The following is an 18993-nucleotide window of genomic DNA, read 5'->3' as shown; positions in this document are numbered from 1 at the left end:
TTTCAAACAGCTGGTGATTGTCCATCTCTCTAATTTGTTAAGGTCCATATTAACCTCAGTCAACCTATCAGGCCAAGATCTCATCTTTCAAAGACTAAATGCATTACTTGTATTTTACTCTAGATGCCTGATATTTTTTCCCTGCAGAGCAGTAGTTTTATACTGCCATTCACTTCCCATCAGGGCAGGTATGATGTTTCTTGTTTGCCACCTTATCCAGTCACTGGTTTAGTAACTTGAAAACAGAGGCACCATTTAGTAAGTGCAATCATTTTCTGGAGTACATATCCCAGAACTGGAGCACAAGTACTCATTAAAGTCTGAAGTTTGCCTTCTTAAAGGCTTCTAATCATATAAAGCCATTTTTCTGCCAAAACAGGAGCCCTCCCAGTTTGCAATTACTTAAGTCAAATGATAAAATCTGAGAACCTGAAGAAATAACAAAAATACAGCTTCCTAACTGCAAAATTTGGCTGATTTTTCAGCATTTTATAAATGTCTGGCTTCCTACTAAAATTAAACAATATTTCTCTTATTGTGATTCATTCTTCTCTTGCTCCTCCCTCTCTTTCATACACAGGAACTACCCTCTACCTATGTTACCCTCTACCCTAGGTTACTACCCTCTAAGAGCTTTACTGCATCTATTCTGAGCCTGGCCACTAAACAGTACAAGGCCCAAGTGCTGCAGAAGAGGCCACCTGACTATTCAGCTACTTGCTTCAAATCGTAAGCTGAACCCTTCTCACATGAAACAAAGTCTCGGGATGAGAGAGGATCAGTCTGCACATTCATTACAACCTAACTGCTGGTTGGGAAATCTCACCTATTCAGGCTTTTTTCTCCAGCTCCAGTTCTCTAAAGTGTTTCTCCTCTCCAATTCTCAAGCCCATGAAAAAAGGTGAGCACTGTTTTTATACTCTAGATTCCAGCAACACGTGATTTGTTAGCAGCTTTCTTAATTGGGCTGAGACAAAATTCCTAATGCTTAATGCTTCTTAGGGATTGAGTGCTTCTGAACAAAGGGTGATACAGCAAATATAACCCTGGAAATATCTGAAGGTAGGAATAATGCAGAGGCTCTGAATTATGCAAAACCCCCCCAGCTATTACGTCCATTTCCTCTTGGAAGTTCCAAGTCCTCCTCAAGATCCCGATTCTTCAAAACCCAACAACTCACAGATCTGAGTCATAAATAATTAAAATAGTTATTCCAGATACACAAATATATATTTTTTTAATCCAGCACTCCTTAATATCAAAAATAAATTAACAATGAAGAAGTTCTCCCATAAAAAGTTGCCCTATAGAAGAATCTTCAGGTCATTTCAGAAGCCTTGCTCCCTTTGGGGAAGAAGTGATCTTGACAGAGGCCAAGATGCACATAAGGGATTTCCCAGACAAACCACATTCCCATCCAACATAAAACTGGAGCTTAGAAAGCTGCTGTTTTTTCCTGGTACTTTCTTACTCCAAACAAAAGAAAAATCTCCTCAATACTACTGGCAAATGTTTTTACCTTTTACTTACAAAAAAGCAAAGACAGACATGGTAAAGCAATGTATAAAATTAAGGAATTTCTTTGTTTTAATTTTGGACTTAATCTCACTAAGTTATCTTGGTCATCCAATAGTCAAGGTTGAGTCTTCAAAATTACTAGTGTGAACAAGGAAATCCTGCTTTCTGTGTGAAGCGACAGCTCTGATTGTTGTAACAAGGCTAAGTTTAAGTTTTCTTTTTCCTTAAGCCACAGAAAGATTGAGAAGTTCAGGTTTCCTATGCCAGTACCTTTACTGGAGAGCCACAGAAAAGCAGCATTTAAGCAAAGCAAAACCAGACAGGCTAACCCTTACTCTTCTCACAGGAAAGACAAACTGCTACTGTGCATATACACATGCAATAGAAGAAACAGTACTCATTTAATATTGTTGTAGCTAAGCACTTGAGAGTCTTGCTCTACTGCTACATAACTGAAGTAGCTCTCATGAAGACTCCTGTGAAATGGGCAAGTAACATACCATAGCTTGAAAGAATGTTTCAGTGTAAAGCATGATTTACAGACTATCATATTTACTACTTCTACAGCTGCTTACACCATGTCAGAGATTAGATCTGCAAAAGCTGTTTATACAAGAGATCCAAAGTCAGAACAAACGACTGAATAAAACCATTATGATTTATGAATGCTGTCATTATAATTCATCAGCAAGAGAATTCCTGTTTCACATTATTTAAATTCTGACTTTGTTTGAGAAAACTACTCAGAAATAAAAAGGACATTAAAAGTTGCTTTGATAAAACTGTGTGAAAGCCAAGTTAACCAGTCAAGTGTAGTATTCTCAACCCAGATCTGCTTACTGGAAGGTGAAACGTGAAAGACGCTATTCTTAGAGAATAAAAAGCTTCTTACCAGTGCCTAACTCATTAACTGAGGCCTTGCCAAGGCAAGGTTTGTCTATTTGCCAAACGACAATCTTCATCAAGATGGATTGTGTCTCATTAATTCCATTTTTCTGAAGCAATAGTTACCTGTACTAGACTATTCTGAAAGACTCTGTTCCCTTATAAGTAGTGCAGACTTTCTCAGGAGGAACCTCAGAGTTTCAGAAAGACTCTGAGAAAATCTTACAGAAACACAAGTATCAAGGAAGAGATTTCAGAATTGTATTATGCCATTCAGGTTTCTTATTCTCTTAACTGAGGCATTTGTATGTAATGTCTCTGGCATAATAGGTTCAAGGTTAAATTGCAGCATATTTAACAAAAATAGTGACAGTTCCAGTAGCAAGTTCCTAGTCAGCCAGCATTTGAGATAGGCTTAAATGGTTTTAAGAAAGTCTTTATTATCTTTTTAATGCAAATGTTTAAGTTAAGACAGTATTATGAAGTCATTAGAACAGTTGAAAACTTCCAGTGAGAACTGAAGGCTAAAGTGCTCAAGATTACATAACCACACTTAGTGTATAATTTAGTGCTAAACCACGTGAAAAGCTACAGGAGCAAGTCAACCCCAAACTTTCCAAACCATCAAATCTAGCACTACAGCTCTTCTGTTTAATAAATGGGGTATAGTACTAATATAAAAATTGCTTCCTTATGTCCCTTCAGGAGTAGTGGGGGGGAAAAGGGAAGCAAGGCAGCGAATTTTTAAGTACTATGTGATCCAGTAACAGGCTCTCTGTAATCAGGCAACTCCAAACCTACATATGCATGAGGTTTTCAGATCAGATACTACTTCAGTGAAGCAAAATGACACCTCTGTAAAGTCAGCCAAATAAAATTCTGTAACAAGCTAACAGAATATGAGCCAAAAGAAAAGCAGTTTACTTCCAAACACAATGAAGTATCTTTGTCTTGTCACTACAATGATGCATCTAAGCAAAGTTAAATCAATATACAATTGTATTAGTATAATTACTTTCATACCTCACAGGTGCTGAGGATTTCATGCCTGAGCAGACACCTCCTATCCCCCCTCCTAGGAACTCTCTGAACAAGTCATTTGATTGAAAAGGAAAAGTGGCTGTGGAATTCTGACCACAAGAACCACCCAAGCAGGCTATTTCCATGAAGAAAGACTCTGCAAACACTGTTCTGAACTACAGCATTTCAAAACTCACTTCCAAATATTTATTTTGCTATCAGGCAACAAATACTTCTAATCACTTTCTCAGAAAGAAGATTGCATTTTTGAGTAAGTGAGGAGACCATCTGATCTGTTGTACTAAAGTTACACTCTAGTACTACTTACAGACAAGCCCTGTCAGGCCCCCACTTCGTGTGCAGCCTGGGAAACACAATGGACTCAGGTCAAGCTTGCTGAGGAGCGTAAGGGAAGCTTAGTAAAATTAGCACTTCCCCAAGAACTGAGTCTTACATTCCATTCCTCAATTTACCTCCAGCCTTCCAAATTCTGCATGATATCAAAAATACACATAACATGGTAACCCTACTGACGCCTGCTTTTACTTCCATGAGACCATATAAACTTCCTTGGATATGAGAGGGCAAAAAAAAAATTAATATCAGGCATGGGTTTATTACCAAATATTGTGTACACTGATAGGGATGGGTGCTGCAATACAAATACCAGGGGAAAGTTTAGCAATGATATGTAAAAGGTTATTGCACAATTCATTGGTACCACCTGGTAACTGTCACTTATTTTGATATCACATTTTAGCTTTTTATGAGCACAAAAGGGTATCAGATGGACAACAACTCTAAAATGGGCCAACAGATTAGGAACCATCAATTCAGAACATACAGCAGGAGTGTTCAAAGTCTTCAGAGGTGCCCTAGAAGATCAAGGAAACTTTACTTCCTTCCATTACCTGGTAATTATATCTGGTATCAGTTACACCCTCATATGTAATTAACACTGGGTTAAGGAATATACCTACAGAATTTTCTCTGCATGTTAAAGAAAATTACTTTTCCCCACCCCCCTCAAATTTCTCAGTACTTTTTTAAAATATGACATTGTCCTTACACAAATACCTCAGTTACAGGCCTTGGTTAATAGAGCCATTTGTAACTAACAGTACAGAATTGCTCCCCCTTCCTAACCACAAGATCAAATGCCACATAAGATTCCTTCACACTTCCTAAAAGCACATGAAGAAGTAAAACATAATACTGAAGTCTAGAAGAGATACAAGTTTCCTTTCTTAAAGCAAATGGAACACTTTCATACCACACAAATTGCTCAGGATCTTCCCCAGTTGAGTTCTGCTTTCAATATTAGGTCAACTCTCCCTTAGGATATTCCAAAGGTTCCTTCCAACCAAAATTCCTCAATGATAATTTAAAAACTTACTCCCAACCCAAGCAGCCCACTACAAAAGTCAACTTTGAGAACACACCACTGTGACCTCCAGCAGAAGACACACAGCTTAAGATAAGAAAACGTGTTGAAAAGATACCCTGAAACTACAAGCTGTGCATAGAAAGTAAGATAAAAACCAAGGAATATTGGTTTACATCTTCACAGAAGCAGTACTGGCCACTGGAGAAAGGAGGGAAGAATGGCTGATGTTCACAATTGCTTCAAACCATTTGGAAAGCAAGTTATATTTAAAATAGGAACACATTTTTTGTTTCACTTCTGCTGCAGCACACCCCATGTCAAGCAGATAGGTATATATCACCACACAGCAAACAGTTGATTTTGGAATGCAGTTCAGAGCAGCAACTTTTTAGCCACAGCACAGAGTTATTACTTTAACTGATTTTTTTTTTATGTCAATAAATAGTATTCACAACTATAATCAGTTTTTTTACCATCTACGTGAAGTCAGTGTCTTACAAACATGAACCTTTTCCTTTTTTCTGCTGTTCTAAAGATACAAAAGCCATAAAGAAGTGCTATCTCAGAACCCTCTAATAAAACCAGAGTTCTAAAAGAAGTTGCAGATGCTCTTCAAAAGCACATTTAAACACTGCATTCTTATGACTCTGTAGACTTCATACTCTCTATACAGGAAAATATAGGAAAACTAAGACAAACTACTGTTTATCTATTCATACCAAGTAAGTTCTATTTAAAACACCATTCAGAAAGTGTGATTAGTCCTAACAGACCTCCATGTTTTAAACAAATCTTACAAGGCCCAGGTATCCTTCTTTGAGCTCAACTACAATTTAGCCATTTAATTGGCCTTGCAGTTGTCTTTATGGGTCTTTTTTTTTTTTTTTTTTTTTACGAGCCACCTTGTTAAACTAGTTTCAGCTAATAAAGAAATACATTGGGACAAACTTAATGTTCAAATTCTATGCAAGCAAATCAATGGGGCAAAAACATTCTACAGAATGTATCAGTGTGTTGGGGAGACTGATCAGGTGATCACTTTAAATATGCAAACCACAACACTTACTTTTCATAGACCAGTTCCTCATCAGTACAGAAGTAGTGGGTATTTACGGTACTTTTCGGTTTAGCTCGTAAAGTAGCGAAGTACAAGCGATCTGAAAGACAGATTAAAGGCACAGCGTCGGACAGCGAAGGCGGGCGGCCGCCGCCTCGGGGCACGCCTGTCACCGCGGGGCGGAAGAGGCTCCGCCGCTCCTATTTCTGCTGCGTGAGCGGCGGGGGAGCGCCCGGAGCGCTCCGCCCGCGGGCCCTGCCCCAGCCGGGCCCCCCGCGCCCCCGGCAGGGCTCCGACCCAGCGAGCGGCGCACAGCAACAGGTGCGGCCCCGCGGCTCGCCCGGCAGCGCGGGGAAAGCAGCGCCGGGGCCCGCGGAGCCGCCGGGCAAAGGGGCCGAGCCGGGCACGCAGCAAAGCCGGGGGAGGGCGGCGGGTTTTCTCCCTGGGGGAGGCTCCGGGACCCCGCGGGCAGGGATGGGGCGGCTCCCGCCCCGCTCTCACCTTTCACGAACTCCGAGGCTCCCCCCAGCATTTCGGAGGCGGCTGCCGCCGGCTCCATCTTAAAGAGGGCGCGGAGCAGCGAGGCGCGGGGCGACTCCGAGCTCATGGCGCTCCAGGGCAGCGCCGGCGGGGCCGGGGCGCGCTCGCAGGGACGCGACCCGCTGCCCGGAGGGGCGGCCCGCCAGGGCCCACGGTGCTGCGAGCACGGCGGCCGCAGCCCGCATAGGAGCGGGAGCGGAGCCCAGAACGAGCCCCGGGACACGGCGGGCAAGCGCCCGCAGGGACTCCGGCTCCACCCCGCCCCCAGCCAGGAGACGCCCCCGGATAAAGCGGCAGCGGGCGGTTACCAGGCGACCGCCGGCGCTCTGGCAACCGCGTTACGGAGCCTTTGTGTCGCCCTGCCCCAGGGCTGACGCTGCGAGTGACCGGCCCCCCGCGCTCCCCCCGCTCCCCGGCCCAGCAGCGCCCCTGCTCCGGCAGGCAACGACCCTGAGCCCGGCACAGCCCCGCCCTCCGCCCCGCCTGCCCGGGCGGCGCCGCCGCGCCCCGCCGCGCTGGGGCTGCTTTTCCCCGCCCGGGGGCGGCCCGTGCCACAGCGCCCCGCGGGCATCGAGCGGGGTGTCCGTACCGCTCGGAGCGGGGCTGAGCCGGAGCGCTCCGGGCGGAGGCGGGCGGAGCGGCGCGGCCACCTCAGGCACGGGGAGACCGACGGAGCGCCCTTTGCTCTACCTGGGACACCCTTTGTGGTGACGGACAAGCCGCCTGACCAATCAGAGGCCGCCCTGCTACGCCTGCAGCCAATGAGCTGGCGGCGCTGCGGGAAGCGCCCCGCCTCAGACCCCCCGGCGGCCGCCGCTTCCCGCCCGGGCGGTGCCGGCCGCCCTCGGGCCCGGAGCCGCTGTGGCACAGCAGGAGGCGCGGAACTCTGATAACGCGCTGGTTCGAGCACTCGGTGCGTTCTTCCGCCTTTTCCCTTTAGAAAGAATTGGTAAGTGCCAAACAGAGCAGAGTGCCCGTCTCAGTTTTACAACTAAAGAGAGATTCCTTGAGGTGAGGAAAAAAAAGGGGTTAAAAAAATGTCATTCTTCCCCCAAACAAACAAAAAAATCCACACCTGTAACACTTTTAAAAGATGTTGTAATACAAAGCCATATGTAGCCCTGAGGTTCACGTTAGTATCACCAGCTTTCCTTACACTATAAATAACCTAGTGTAGCCACCAGTCCATATAATTAATCCTGGTATGTCTGCTAATGAGGCTAAACATGAGTGTGAAACTTCTGACTCTTCAGTTTTTAATCTGGTGTCATAAGCACTGGATAATCTTTAAAGCTTTACAAACAAGGCGAAGAACTAAGACAGTGCAGTTGTTTTGTATGTACTTATTTAATTTTTGTGTGATTCTAATGCTTTGTACCTATGTTCTTACACTGCTTTTTTCCAACTTTTTTGGAAAAGCTCCAAAACTATTGTGCTAAATATGACCCTCTTTGTGCCTGGTTCTGAAACCTGAGAAGACCTCATTTTAAGTAGTAAGTATTATTCCATGCAAGATGCTTACGAGAGTGAGACTGCAGTTTAATGTAGCAGCAAATTAAATAAAGGTTGTTGGAGAGTATTTGCTTTTCATGGAAATCAGTGTTTGTTTTTCTTTGGATTGTTCTTTACAACTTTCACTTGTGTGTAACCCTTAACAAAGCCAAGTATTTCACTGGCGTTTTTTTATTTACAAGCAATTCTCTGAGGGGTACTATGTCCCGTATAAAAGATGGAGTATTAAGGTATATTGTCCAGAATTGCAGGGGTTTTTATGTCCCTTTTACTCAGACTTTCACTACAGTTCAATGGAACACATTTCTAAGTCAGTGCTGCACTCTGCTCAAGGAGAGTTTGAATGAGCATACTCAAAAAAGCTTTAGCAGCACTCTTATGTAACAGAAGGAAACATGGAACAGTCTACAGCCCGCTGACCAGTGTTGGAATCTGTAGAAACAGAGTTTGTGTTAAAGCCTAAGATACGTAAATCCATCCAGCTAGACTGGTGAATCTAGGAGGCAAATATGACTAGAAACTGAAGCCCACCTGTCAAATTTTTGTATACTGCTTATATGTCTTCTGCAAAGTTAAGAATACAATTTTCATTACAGAAGAGTTCTCATTTGTGGGAATTAGCTGCAGCCTTTGTAAACATCAGAAAAAAAACTAACCTTTCTTTTCTTCCGTGCAAAAATATGTGCAAAATAACATCGATTTTTTTTTTTTCAATTCCAGTATTGTGTCTCATAGCTATTGGTATGATTATTTAATGAATTTCACTTTGTAAAATGCTAGCTTTAATAATATTTTCAACTAGTACAACTTAGTTATTTTAATCAATACTATGTACTCGTTTTAACATTTGAGATCAAATATCAAGGCTGCAGTGACATCTTGTGGCATTTTTTTGTAAAGAAGCAATTTTCTTGTGCTGTTTTATCATTTTAGCACTATATCCTGATTTATTTCTCAAGGATTTTTAAAATATATATTTTAGATACCATATTTAAAATCCTGTGATGCATTAACAGTAATTTCAGCAGAACATTCAGACGTGGTGATGATTGTTTAGACTCCAAAAGATTACCAAATGACATATGGATAATCTCTCAGAAGAAATAATCATATACATATTATTTTGTTTAAAATACAATTTTTGGCAATGTATTTTCAGTAAAGAATCTTAAGGCATTTTTATAACTACCAAGGGATAAAAAAAAAAATCACTTTTAAAAAATAAGCAAATAATCCCTTTTGCTTCCAAAGTATAACTAATTAGAGCTGGAGCTTAAGTCTTATCTTTATATTTTCTTTGCTAGCTAAGACTAAATGATTAAGGCTGTTTTATGTCTTTTCTTCTTAAGTAGGCCTTACCTAAATTAAATTAACATATCAGCCAACAAGTGCAATTTTTTTTTAAAAAAAGAAATCTTGGTGCTGCTCATGTGTATGCAAACTGTGAACTTACTTTGGAAATTTTGGTCAATAACCTGAAAATAAATACAGCACAAGCCTGCTTTCTATATTTTATTTCACAATGGTGCAAATTAAGTTTAACAGTATCATTATAAGCTTGTTCTATTAATTATTTCACTGATACAGAAAAACAAAAAAATACCCTCAAAACCAAAACAACTCCTTTGTTCCAACAAAGAGCCCATTACTAAAATTTGGCTGAGTTGACAGTTTATTTCACATTTCAAAAATAAGGTTAACAACAACTGAGTCTTCACAACTCTAGTTGATACTGCACAGAAAAGAAACCATGGAAGACAAGTAAACGAAACACAGTAAACTACCACTGGGAAATGTGCATTTCTGGAAAGATCATAGACCTGTTTGTATACTACTTAGCACTACAGCACAATAATTAAAAACTACTTTTCACTATTACAACAAAATTAAGCACACTTTACATTGCTATGTTAAGATTCTGCCCTTTAAATCTTGCAAAAGTACTAGGAAGACTTACTGAACAGAAATAAAATCTTTTAACACTGATAGATCAAGGCAAAAGAATCCTTCATTTCCACCAAAGATTCACATCCTGCTGAAAAGAACTTGTTGTATTTTTCACTCTTTGTTCAGCTAACTTATTACAAAAAAATGGTCAAATTATACACCATTTGTGCAGATGCTATTTGTGTACTAGGTGTTAGCTGTGTCTGGGTGCCCACAGCTACCTTTGAACCGATTCTAAGAATCAATTAAAAGCTGATGCAGATGAAAACTAAATCTGCTTTGGATGCCAAATCTGATTCTGTGATCCAGGAAAATCACTGTCTTTTATTCTCTCCTCCGTACCACGAGAAAAGCCCAACCCTTCTGCAACTTCATTGGAAAAGGTTTGCCCTGTCTATGTCAATAGCAGGTTTCCAGAACTACAGAGTCCCAGTTGAACAAAAGCCATTAAGAGCAGCTCTGTTTCTTGCTATAATGAAGTCAGGGAATTCAGAGACTGATCATAGTCCACCCCTGTCAAATATCACTGTACCTTAAGATACTTTTTTAGATAATGCTTTACCCATTTATTGTACATTTTAGCTCTGTTGTCGTAGCCACCAAAAACAGAGGAAAAAAGGAACTAAAAAGTAAACACTCATTGAATGAGTTGCTAAAAAACCAGTAGACCTGTAAAATTACAAAATGTACACTGTAATAAATGTTAAACACCCTGATCTTACAGGGAACTGTAAATGAGAAATTTTTAACTAATTAAGGGTTTTCCTGGGTGCATGCTTGTAACAATGTATATGCAAAATATCAAAATAAAACCAACTAAAGAGAGTATTAATAACTAACGTTCCATCCAGTTCTTCTGGCTGCTTGTATGAGTTTCATATTTCATGTATTCACATTTCTTCTATTTCCAACCACTATGATTTACCTTTCAGCTTGCAGTGTTTCAGCAACTCTAGGCAAATCAATAATAGAAAAAAGCCACATCAGAGATCATTTTCCATTATTCAGTGGGAGTAGATATTGTAGGCAATGGTTTAAAGACTATCTGAGATTAAGGTGAGGTACTCTTCTGGCTTTCATAGCAGCTTCAAGAACATCTCAGAACACCAAGTAGCTTATATACAAACTTCAAAGGGGTTTTGTACAGGAGGCCAGAACCCTGGCCAGCAGTTCACTGTAGCTTTTACAGCTTCACTGGAAACTGGGTAGGAGCAGGTGAGGAGTGGGAAGGCAAGGAAGCATCCCAACATATAACTGTCAAAAATATGCCTCGACCTTATTTGACTGGATATGTATATTCAAGGGGAAAAAAAATCCAAACTTTAAGATCTGATGAGTAGGAGTGCATTTTTGTCAGCATGTTTCTAAAGAACTGGCCTAATTAATTAAAGTAGCTTTTCAGGTTTTAAGGAAAGAGGATGATTTTATCACAGCTAAGCACGACTATATGTTCTTTAAGTTTTCATAAAACTTAGCTTTGTGAATCTGTTAGAAAGGAAAGAAAATACATTAAAAGCATAGTGGAGAAAAATCAGAGGCTGCAAAGAGGGATGGCCAAGATGCAGTAATTACACCTTCTTCTCTCCTTGAACTCAGTACAATTCACTGAGTATTGTAAAACATTTAACACCTTCAATTCATTTGCTTACATTTTATTTTTGTGATTGGCATAATTAGGAAAACCAAACTGAGAAATCATGATATTAGAATATTTTAAGGGCATGCCATCATAAATATTAACCAGTTTATTTACACAGTAGGATCTCTGTAACAAATGCTCTGCTCGGTGCCACATTCCAGAATAGCCACTGTTAGTGTCTTTTTCTAAATTTCTTATGTCAACAGGCTTCACAAACACTCCTGAAGGCTTTCCAGTATGCTTGGCTACCAGAAAATTCATGGCAATATCATCACAATTTTGAGTTTCATCTATTAAGGCATAAACTGCTTCTGGCTGCTGTTGAAAGTCTTTTAAATACCCACTGTGAAAAAATGCTGCACCGATAAGCACCATAGAATACTGATCTCCATTCCCAAATCCAGGGTTCTGCAATTCAAAGCTGCCATAACTGTACACGCCTGAAGGAGTAGAAATGTGCTTTCTAGGAACAAATCCCACGATATGCTCTGGAAATTGCTGAAAGGAAAAAAGAAATTCAACACATATTTCACAGTGTAGAATTCACTTAAGTGCATTTGTAAGACAGATTTATGCATTTTTTAGATGAAAGGAGGACAACATTATTTCCAGGAAAGAATTAAATTGTTGGCATATGGTCTTCTGATCTGCAAAAATGTTGCAATTAAATACAGTTTCACAAAATTGACATTCTACCTCTTTCCACATCACATAGTGCCAACAAAACATCCACCCACAATTGGCAGCTGTGTATTTGGCATTGAAAAAAACCTTTCAAACAATTTCTCGTGTTTTGAAAAGCAAAACACACAGAATACTACACATTTAAATAAATTCAGCAGTTAACAACTTCATGGTCTTCTAAAGTAAGAGTTAAAATTTTAGTTAGGATTTCAGATATAGATACTACTAAAGAACAATTTTGCAATTTCTACTATTCAACACTTCAAACTTCCTAAAATCTAACTTTAAAGCTAGAAAACCAATGGTAAAAAAATATGATACAGTATTGCTCTAATTAAAACTATTAATCTCAAGTGCAACTCACAAATACTGCCTGCCAAGATGCAAAACATTACCTGCCAAACGGAAAAGGCAAAAGCAAGGTCATGAGCACTGACTAGTGTGTCATCATCCATCATTAAAACAGCTGAAGGGAGGAAAATAAGAGAAAATCTTTTAATTGATCAAAAGATTAAATAAGCACAGTATTCAGCACAGTATTTGACAAATTAAATACAAAATTTCTACAACTATTAAGCTGAATAGCAATTCCTTGAAAGTAGATTGATAAATTTACATATCAAAGCTAAAGCAAGGCTACAGCTTTGTGGTAACTGGTAACTAGGTAATCTAAAAAAACTAAGTTTCAGATTATTTTCCAGGCTATTACAAAACTTAGCCACCTTTGATCACCTGTTGTACAGCTGGAGAAATATGTGTTAGAAAACTTGGGAGTGTTTTTGTTTAATTTTGTGTAAAGATACAACTAGAATAGAGTTAGATACTTTTCTTTAGCATATGAGACTTAAAAAGGATTCTTAGTATAAAATGTTACTCATCTCACTACATAAGCAAGTTAAAATGCCCAGGCAACATTCAGTATTAATAACTACAGAAGGAAGGCTCTTTGCCTTAACTTTTAGACAAAATACTACCAGGAAGTAGAAAGGGAAGGATAATCTTAGATCTGAACTGCAGATGTATTAAAACTTTTAAAATTTACAGTTAGCACAGATCTTACTACAGTAAGCAAAACACTTGGGAAGTTGAAGTTTCCAGTGTCTTCCTAGAAATCATGTATTTGGACTAGCAGGCATGATTGGAAGGGGGCAGTAAATACAATTACCTTTACTAATCATGAGTAAGGTCAGGTCTGTAATGCAACATACAGGGTTTTTTTCCACTTGAAACAAACAGGATTTATTGTTGTACACCTCCTAGAAAGAGCTTAGGAAGAATGTTTAGATGAATACCCAAGAGACTGGGGAAAGTACTCTTAAATAAAAGGATGTGAAATTTGAGATAGAAAGCCAGTTAGCAAGAGAGGGAAGTTTCTCGGAAGAGCAGAACATGCTTGAGAGCTTAGTCTTAAGAGGAATGGACTAAATCAAGTCTTTACCAGATGACTTAAGTCCAGATTAGTGCAGACATTAACAAATACATGCATTTTAAATTTCAGTTTATGCTACAGAAGGAAGAGAAACTTAACTACCTACGTCTGCCTCACAAAGGAAATGGAGAACTGTTGCAAAAGACCTTGAAATGCATTTGACATTCCTCTTTTTTTTTCATTTACTCTTCACTGACAGCCTGGTGATGGTGTGCACCTGATATATTTCCTCTATACTACCCACACTCTATTAAATGGTCCAAAAGATCTATTGATTTATTACACAGTATAACTCCACCATCTATCTCCTAGAATTCAGATTTCTAGCATGAAAATAATATTAGTAATAGTGATATGAACTGCTGCTTACCTTTTGTTTCCAGGTCAGGGAAATTCTGCAGTCTGTTTCTCATACGATTTACAGATTGAACTTTAAAGACCACAGGGACAGGATGGGGCCCCAAGGAATTCCACATTTCCTCTGGTGTTTTCTCACCAATGTTGTTCCACACAACAATTACTTTATGTAGGTGGGGGATTGCTTGATAATGATTTAAAAGCTTTAGCAGTAAGTCAGTTCTATTGTATGTCTGCATAATAAGAGTGAATGAATCCAAGGCAGACTGACTCTGGGTTTTTGGTTCCCTTCTTGAATTGGGCAACTTGTCATCTTTGATAGTGGGAAGCAAAGCTGTTAAAGCACCTGCCACAAGAAGCAAGACGATGATCACCACAGAGGTCAAGCGTAGTAGGCGGATTCCCATAACTCTTCCTGGAAGCTTACAGAAGTGAAAACACCTTTAAAACAAGTAACAGGAAAGGAAGTCAATAAACCTATGTACAGTTTTCTCTCTTGATCAAAACTCCCAAAATATTAAGTGCATTTTCATTTAAGTAAGTAAATAAGGAGGACTTTAGCACATTGGCAAATTACTTTCAACTATCAAGACAGGTGTTTCTGGTACACAGTTTTTGTGTTTACTTGCTTTTCACGTTTTTTGTTAACTAGATTTAATTGTTTTGTGAAAATTAATCTAGAGTAGTTCTTTGGAGTGTTCAATGAAGTAGTAGTACTATTTTCTTAGTAATACATTTTTGATTGAACATTTATGTACCTTATCAAATCTATGCAGCTGAAAGTAGAAAGCAAATTTGTACAGAGAGTCAGTGTTTTCAGCATTGCAGGAGCTCTACCTTAACTGGGAAGCAAAAAGGAGAGAAGATGCCTTCTCAAAAGCTCTAGCAGGAAGGAGAAAATAAAATGCTCACTCTTTCTGTTGCTCAGGCACCACACAGAAGGAACAATCTTTATAACTGATTTGCTGGATATGCTGTCAATAGTTTATATATTTGCTTGATAATGGTAATCAGTACAGAAAATGTGATGCTGATCACAGGTGGAGCAAAAGAAACACGCCAAATGGAGTAATACAGGAATGCCACAATCTCAGCAACAGCTGAACTGATACATCTAGAACTTGTGAGAAGATGGCAAGGTCAGATGCTAGCTGCTACCTATCAGCTAAAAGTGAGTGCAGATTTAGTTTAAAGCAGAGGTTTTTGGATTCTCATGATCTTGGAACTACACAGAAGCCCTTAAAAAGCAGCTTCTAGAAAGACAGCCCCTCAAATGTTCTTCACAGAGTGATAGGATATCCTGAGTTGGAAGGGACTCACGAGGGTCATTGAAGTCCAGCTCTTGGCTCTGCACAGGAAAGGCCCAAAATCCCACCATGTGCCTGAGAGCATTGTCCAAACACATCAGGCTTGGTGCTGTGATGATCTCCCTGGGGAGCCTGTTCCAGTGCCCAACCACCCTCTGGCTAAGATGGTTAGATATTTCCTAATATGCAGGCTAAACCCCCTGACACAGCTTCATGCCATTCTCTCCAGTCCTGTCACTGGTCACCAGAGACAAGAGATTGGTGCTTTGCCCTTCTACTTCCCCTAGTTAGGAAGCTGTAGACAGCTGGGAGACCTCACAGACCCTTCTTCTGCAGGCTGGAAAGACCAAGTGACCTCAGCTGCTCCTCAGATGGTTTCTTCTCAAGGCCCTTCACCATCTTTGTAGCTCTTCTTTGGATACTCTCTAATAACTTTATATTGTTAAACTGCACAGAGCCACCAGGAGGTGGCTGCACCCGCGCAGAGCAGGACAATCCCCTCCCCTGCCAGGCTGTGATGCTGTGCCTGATGCCCCCAGGACAGGGCTGTCCCTCCTGGCTGCCAGGGCACTGCTGGCTCATGTCCAACTTGCCATTGACCAGCACCCCCAGATCCCTTTCTGTGGCACTGCTCTCCAGCCTCTTGTTCCCCAGTCTGTCTGCACAATGGGTCGCCCCATTCTGGGTGCAGAGTTTGGCACTTGTCTTTGTTGCACTTCATACAGTTTTCCTTTTCTCCTCCTTTACTTGCAAGATTAGTATGAATTGAATAGAAGATGAATATTCTAAGCTTGCTATTAACTCATCTATACATATTATTGTAATACTATTACTCATCTATGCATATGATTCATGTTACTCTGTGAGTAATTTCTAAGTTTTCAGCAGGGAATTCTGATCAAATTCAGTGATCCAGGACAGCCAAACAAGTACAATTTTCAACAGAGTATCTGTGTGGTTTTGTTCACAAAATTTTGAATCATTGTTTTCCAAAGTGCTTGAAAAATATGAATGTAAATTATTTTAGTCTAAATCACCTCATAACTTACCTCATCATTGCCACGTAGGATTGTTTTCCCGGCTTGTTTTTACAGGGCAGTTTTTTGTGATCTTTGAATCTGCTGGAAATGAAAGAGACTCTATAACTGCAGATGAACAGTTATCCACATGCTACCCAGCATTCTTTTACAAGTTCCCCTCAGTTATTGACTGATACATGCATTCATGGCAATTATCCCATTCCTTTTCCTATTGCTCAGTTGAATAATTATCTCTGCCTTCCAATGAACACTCCTGAAAGAAGTCTTACACCAGATGGTTATGAAGAAAAGAACAGTCTGTTTATCTGCTTGTAAAATTGTTGCTTCTTCCAGCGCAATGTCTGTGTGTTCTATCCTTAAGTTCAGCTATGGAGATACAAGTAGGTCTCCAGAACCTGACAGCTGTTCCTTTGTTCATCAGGTACCACTAAAATACATATTTGGCTACCACAGTCAGGCAAATAAAATAAAATTTCATCTCAATAGTATTTTATTGTCTGGGTCATCCCCTTCACACTCTCACTAAGATTATCAGTTTTATCAGATAAGACACAGCATTTTGGTCTTCCCATGTCCCATGAGGTTTGGCAGCTTGGAAAATATGAGTACAAGCACATAAAAGAAGGACATACAGAATGCAGGACAGCAATATAAGAAAGCTGTGCTCCTAGGTTGTTGGAAGGATTTTTGTTCTTTTAAAACTGGCTGAACAACCAAAGAGTCACTAATTTTGATTTGAGAATGGTATTATGAAAACTCAGAACAAGAATTTGTTTAACTTGTTGGATAATTGAACCTCTGAAATTTCAAAAGAGTAGTTTCTTCGGGCTATTTAAATTTGCTTCTTAAAACTACTGTTTTGTCATTTGTGTGTATACCAATCTGAACATGTATTCAGATATCCACATATACAGATCTTCCCAAATCTGAGATAAAATCTTACTTTGTGACAAGAGGTCACTGAAACTACTTCCAGAAGATAAGTGCTTTTTCTGGTTGCTTCATTTTATAGGAACAATCATGCCTGACTTCTAAAAACTATTAGCAGCAGTGGCAACAAAGCATTTATGAGGCCACTATATCCCCATCAAATATCTTTTGAAAAAGTGAACTTCAGATCCTATTTCAGCAGTTTGCAATCTAGTTGCAACACACCAGTGTTATTGTAATGATTAAGTAAACTTTAAAAGCATACCTGAAATGGAAATATAAATACTGTTCGATGTTTATGAGACCTGGCTTTCCATACTTTCTTGTGTTTACAATAGGTGCAGTGATAGGCAATGATGATATTACAGTATATTCTCAAAATAAACGTCTATTTAAGTATTTTAAAATTAGCATCACAGAACTTTCCAACAAGCAAATGCAGGTAAATTTTGCCAATTAAGTTATGAACTTGCAATGCCAGATTGACCTCTTTTTAAAAATCATACAATACTACCAGCAGAGAACACAAAACTGACGAAAATAAAATCCCTACATCGAAGACTAGTATTTGAATTCTCATTCCAAGAGAAAGAGTTCTCGAATAGTCTCCTCCCTTGGCGGGCAGCACCTCTTAACAGCATCCCGCAGTAACTGGGTGCAGCCAGGCAGCAGCATCGTCCAGCACCGCGCGGTACAGCACAGCACAGCACGGCACCGTGCAGCATGGCACAGCATGGCACAGTACGGCACGGCACAGCATCGCTCAGCACCGCGCAGTACAGCACAGCACAGCACGGCACGGCACCGTGCAGCATGGCACAGCATGGCACAGTACGGCACGGCACAGAATCGCTCAGCACCGCGCAGTACAGCACAGCACGGCACGGCACAGCATGGCACGGCACCGTGCAGCATGGCACAGCATGGCACAGCACAGCACGGCACAGCACCACGCAGTATGGTACAGCACAGCATCGCTCAGCACCACGCAGTATGGCACGGCACAGCACAGCATCCCTCAGCACCACGCAGTATGGCACGGCACAGCACAGCATCGCTCAGCACCACGCAGTATGGCACAGCACGGCACAGCATCCCTCAGCACCACCAGTATGGCACAGCACAGCATCGCTCAGCACCACGCAGTATGGCACAGCACGGCACAGTACCGCGCAGTACAGCCCAGCACCGCACGCCCCGCTCGCCGCCCCTCGCCCACAGCTTCGCTCACGTTCCGCAGGCGCCGCTATCGCCGCTCCCTCCGGCCGGGCTGTGCTTCCCAGGTGTCACCGGCAGCACGCCAGGGCAGGGCGGAGGAGGCACCGGCCCGGCCCCGCCGCTCGGCCCCGCACAAGCCGCTCCGGTGACTCAGGGGCGGCCGTGCGGGACCGCGGCAGCGCTACGGCGGCGCCGCCGTGCCCCGCTTCCTGCGGCGCGTCCCTGCGCTTCCTCCCGGCAGGCTCCGGGTTGTAGTCCAGGCTCCTGCGGCGGGCGGAGCGCTCCGGTAGCTCTGGCTATCACACACCGAGCGCGCCGCTCCGCCGCCCCCGCCCCGCGCCGAGCGCTGCCACAACAGCTGCCCCGGGAACAGCCGGCATCGCAGGCGGGACGTGAGCGAGCGGCCGGCACGGGACGGAGGAGAGTTCACGTTCGGGGCGTGTTGTGTTTCATTAGCGGGAGCGCAGCCCCCGCAGCCCCGACCCGGCCCCCGGCGCGCCCCCTCAGACCGGTGCCGGCGGCG

General features: G+C 41.6%; 2 protein-coding genes across 4 annotated transcripts in view; both read right to left on the bottom strand.

Annotated features, from left to right (window-relative positions):
- Positions 1–6875, bottom strand: part of CDC14A (cell division cycle 14A) — a 50291-nt gene extending 43416 nt beyond the window's left edge. The window contains exons 1-2 of the mRNA XM_056497858.1: positions 6369–6875; positions 5877–5967 (exon numbers count right to left, since the gene is read on the bottom strand). Coding sequence (XP_056353833.1) covers positions 5877–5967; positions 6369–6474 — 197 coding nt within the window. The 5' untranslated portion in view covers positions 6475–6875. The remainder of the gene's footprint in view (positions 1–5876; positions 5968–6368) is intronic.
- Positions 6876–9418: 2543 nt separating this feature from the next.
- EXTL2 (exostosin like glycosyltransferase 2) lies at positions 9419–18993 on the bottom strand. Of its 3 annotated transcripts, none has more exons than XM_056497853.1 (5): positions 18484–18993; positions 16332–16403; positions 13989–14416; positions 12585–12655; positions 9419–12003 (listed from the first exon to the last, which is right to left on the bottom strand). In XM_056497853.1, the coding sequence occupies exons 2-5, from the start codon at positions 16337–16339 to the stop codon at positions 11512–11514; spliced, it is 999 nt and encodes a 332-aa protein (XP_056353828.1). In that variant the 5' UTR covers positions 16340–16403; positions 18484–18993; the 3' UTR covers positions 9419–11511. The 3 variants fall into 3 exon arrangements, with proteins under 3 accessions (XP_056353828.1, XP_056353829.1, XP_056353831.1); XM_056497854.1 differs by having other exon boundaries at positions 16332–16400; positions 18484–18970; XM_056497856.1 differs by lacking the exon at positions 9419–12003 and adding an exon at positions 13355–13455 and having other exon boundaries at positions 18484–18927.

Source organism: Oenanthe melanoleuca, chromosome 8 (genome assembly GCF_029582105.1).
Source record: "Oenanthe melanoleuca isolate GR-GAL-2019-014 chromosome 8, OMel1.0, whole genome shotgun sequence".
Lineage (NCBI taxonomy): Eukaryota > Metazoa > Chordata > Aves > Passeriformes > Muscicapidae > Oenanthe > Oenanthe melanoleuca.
This window is presented reverse-complemented; position numbering and strand designations above follow the sequence as displayed.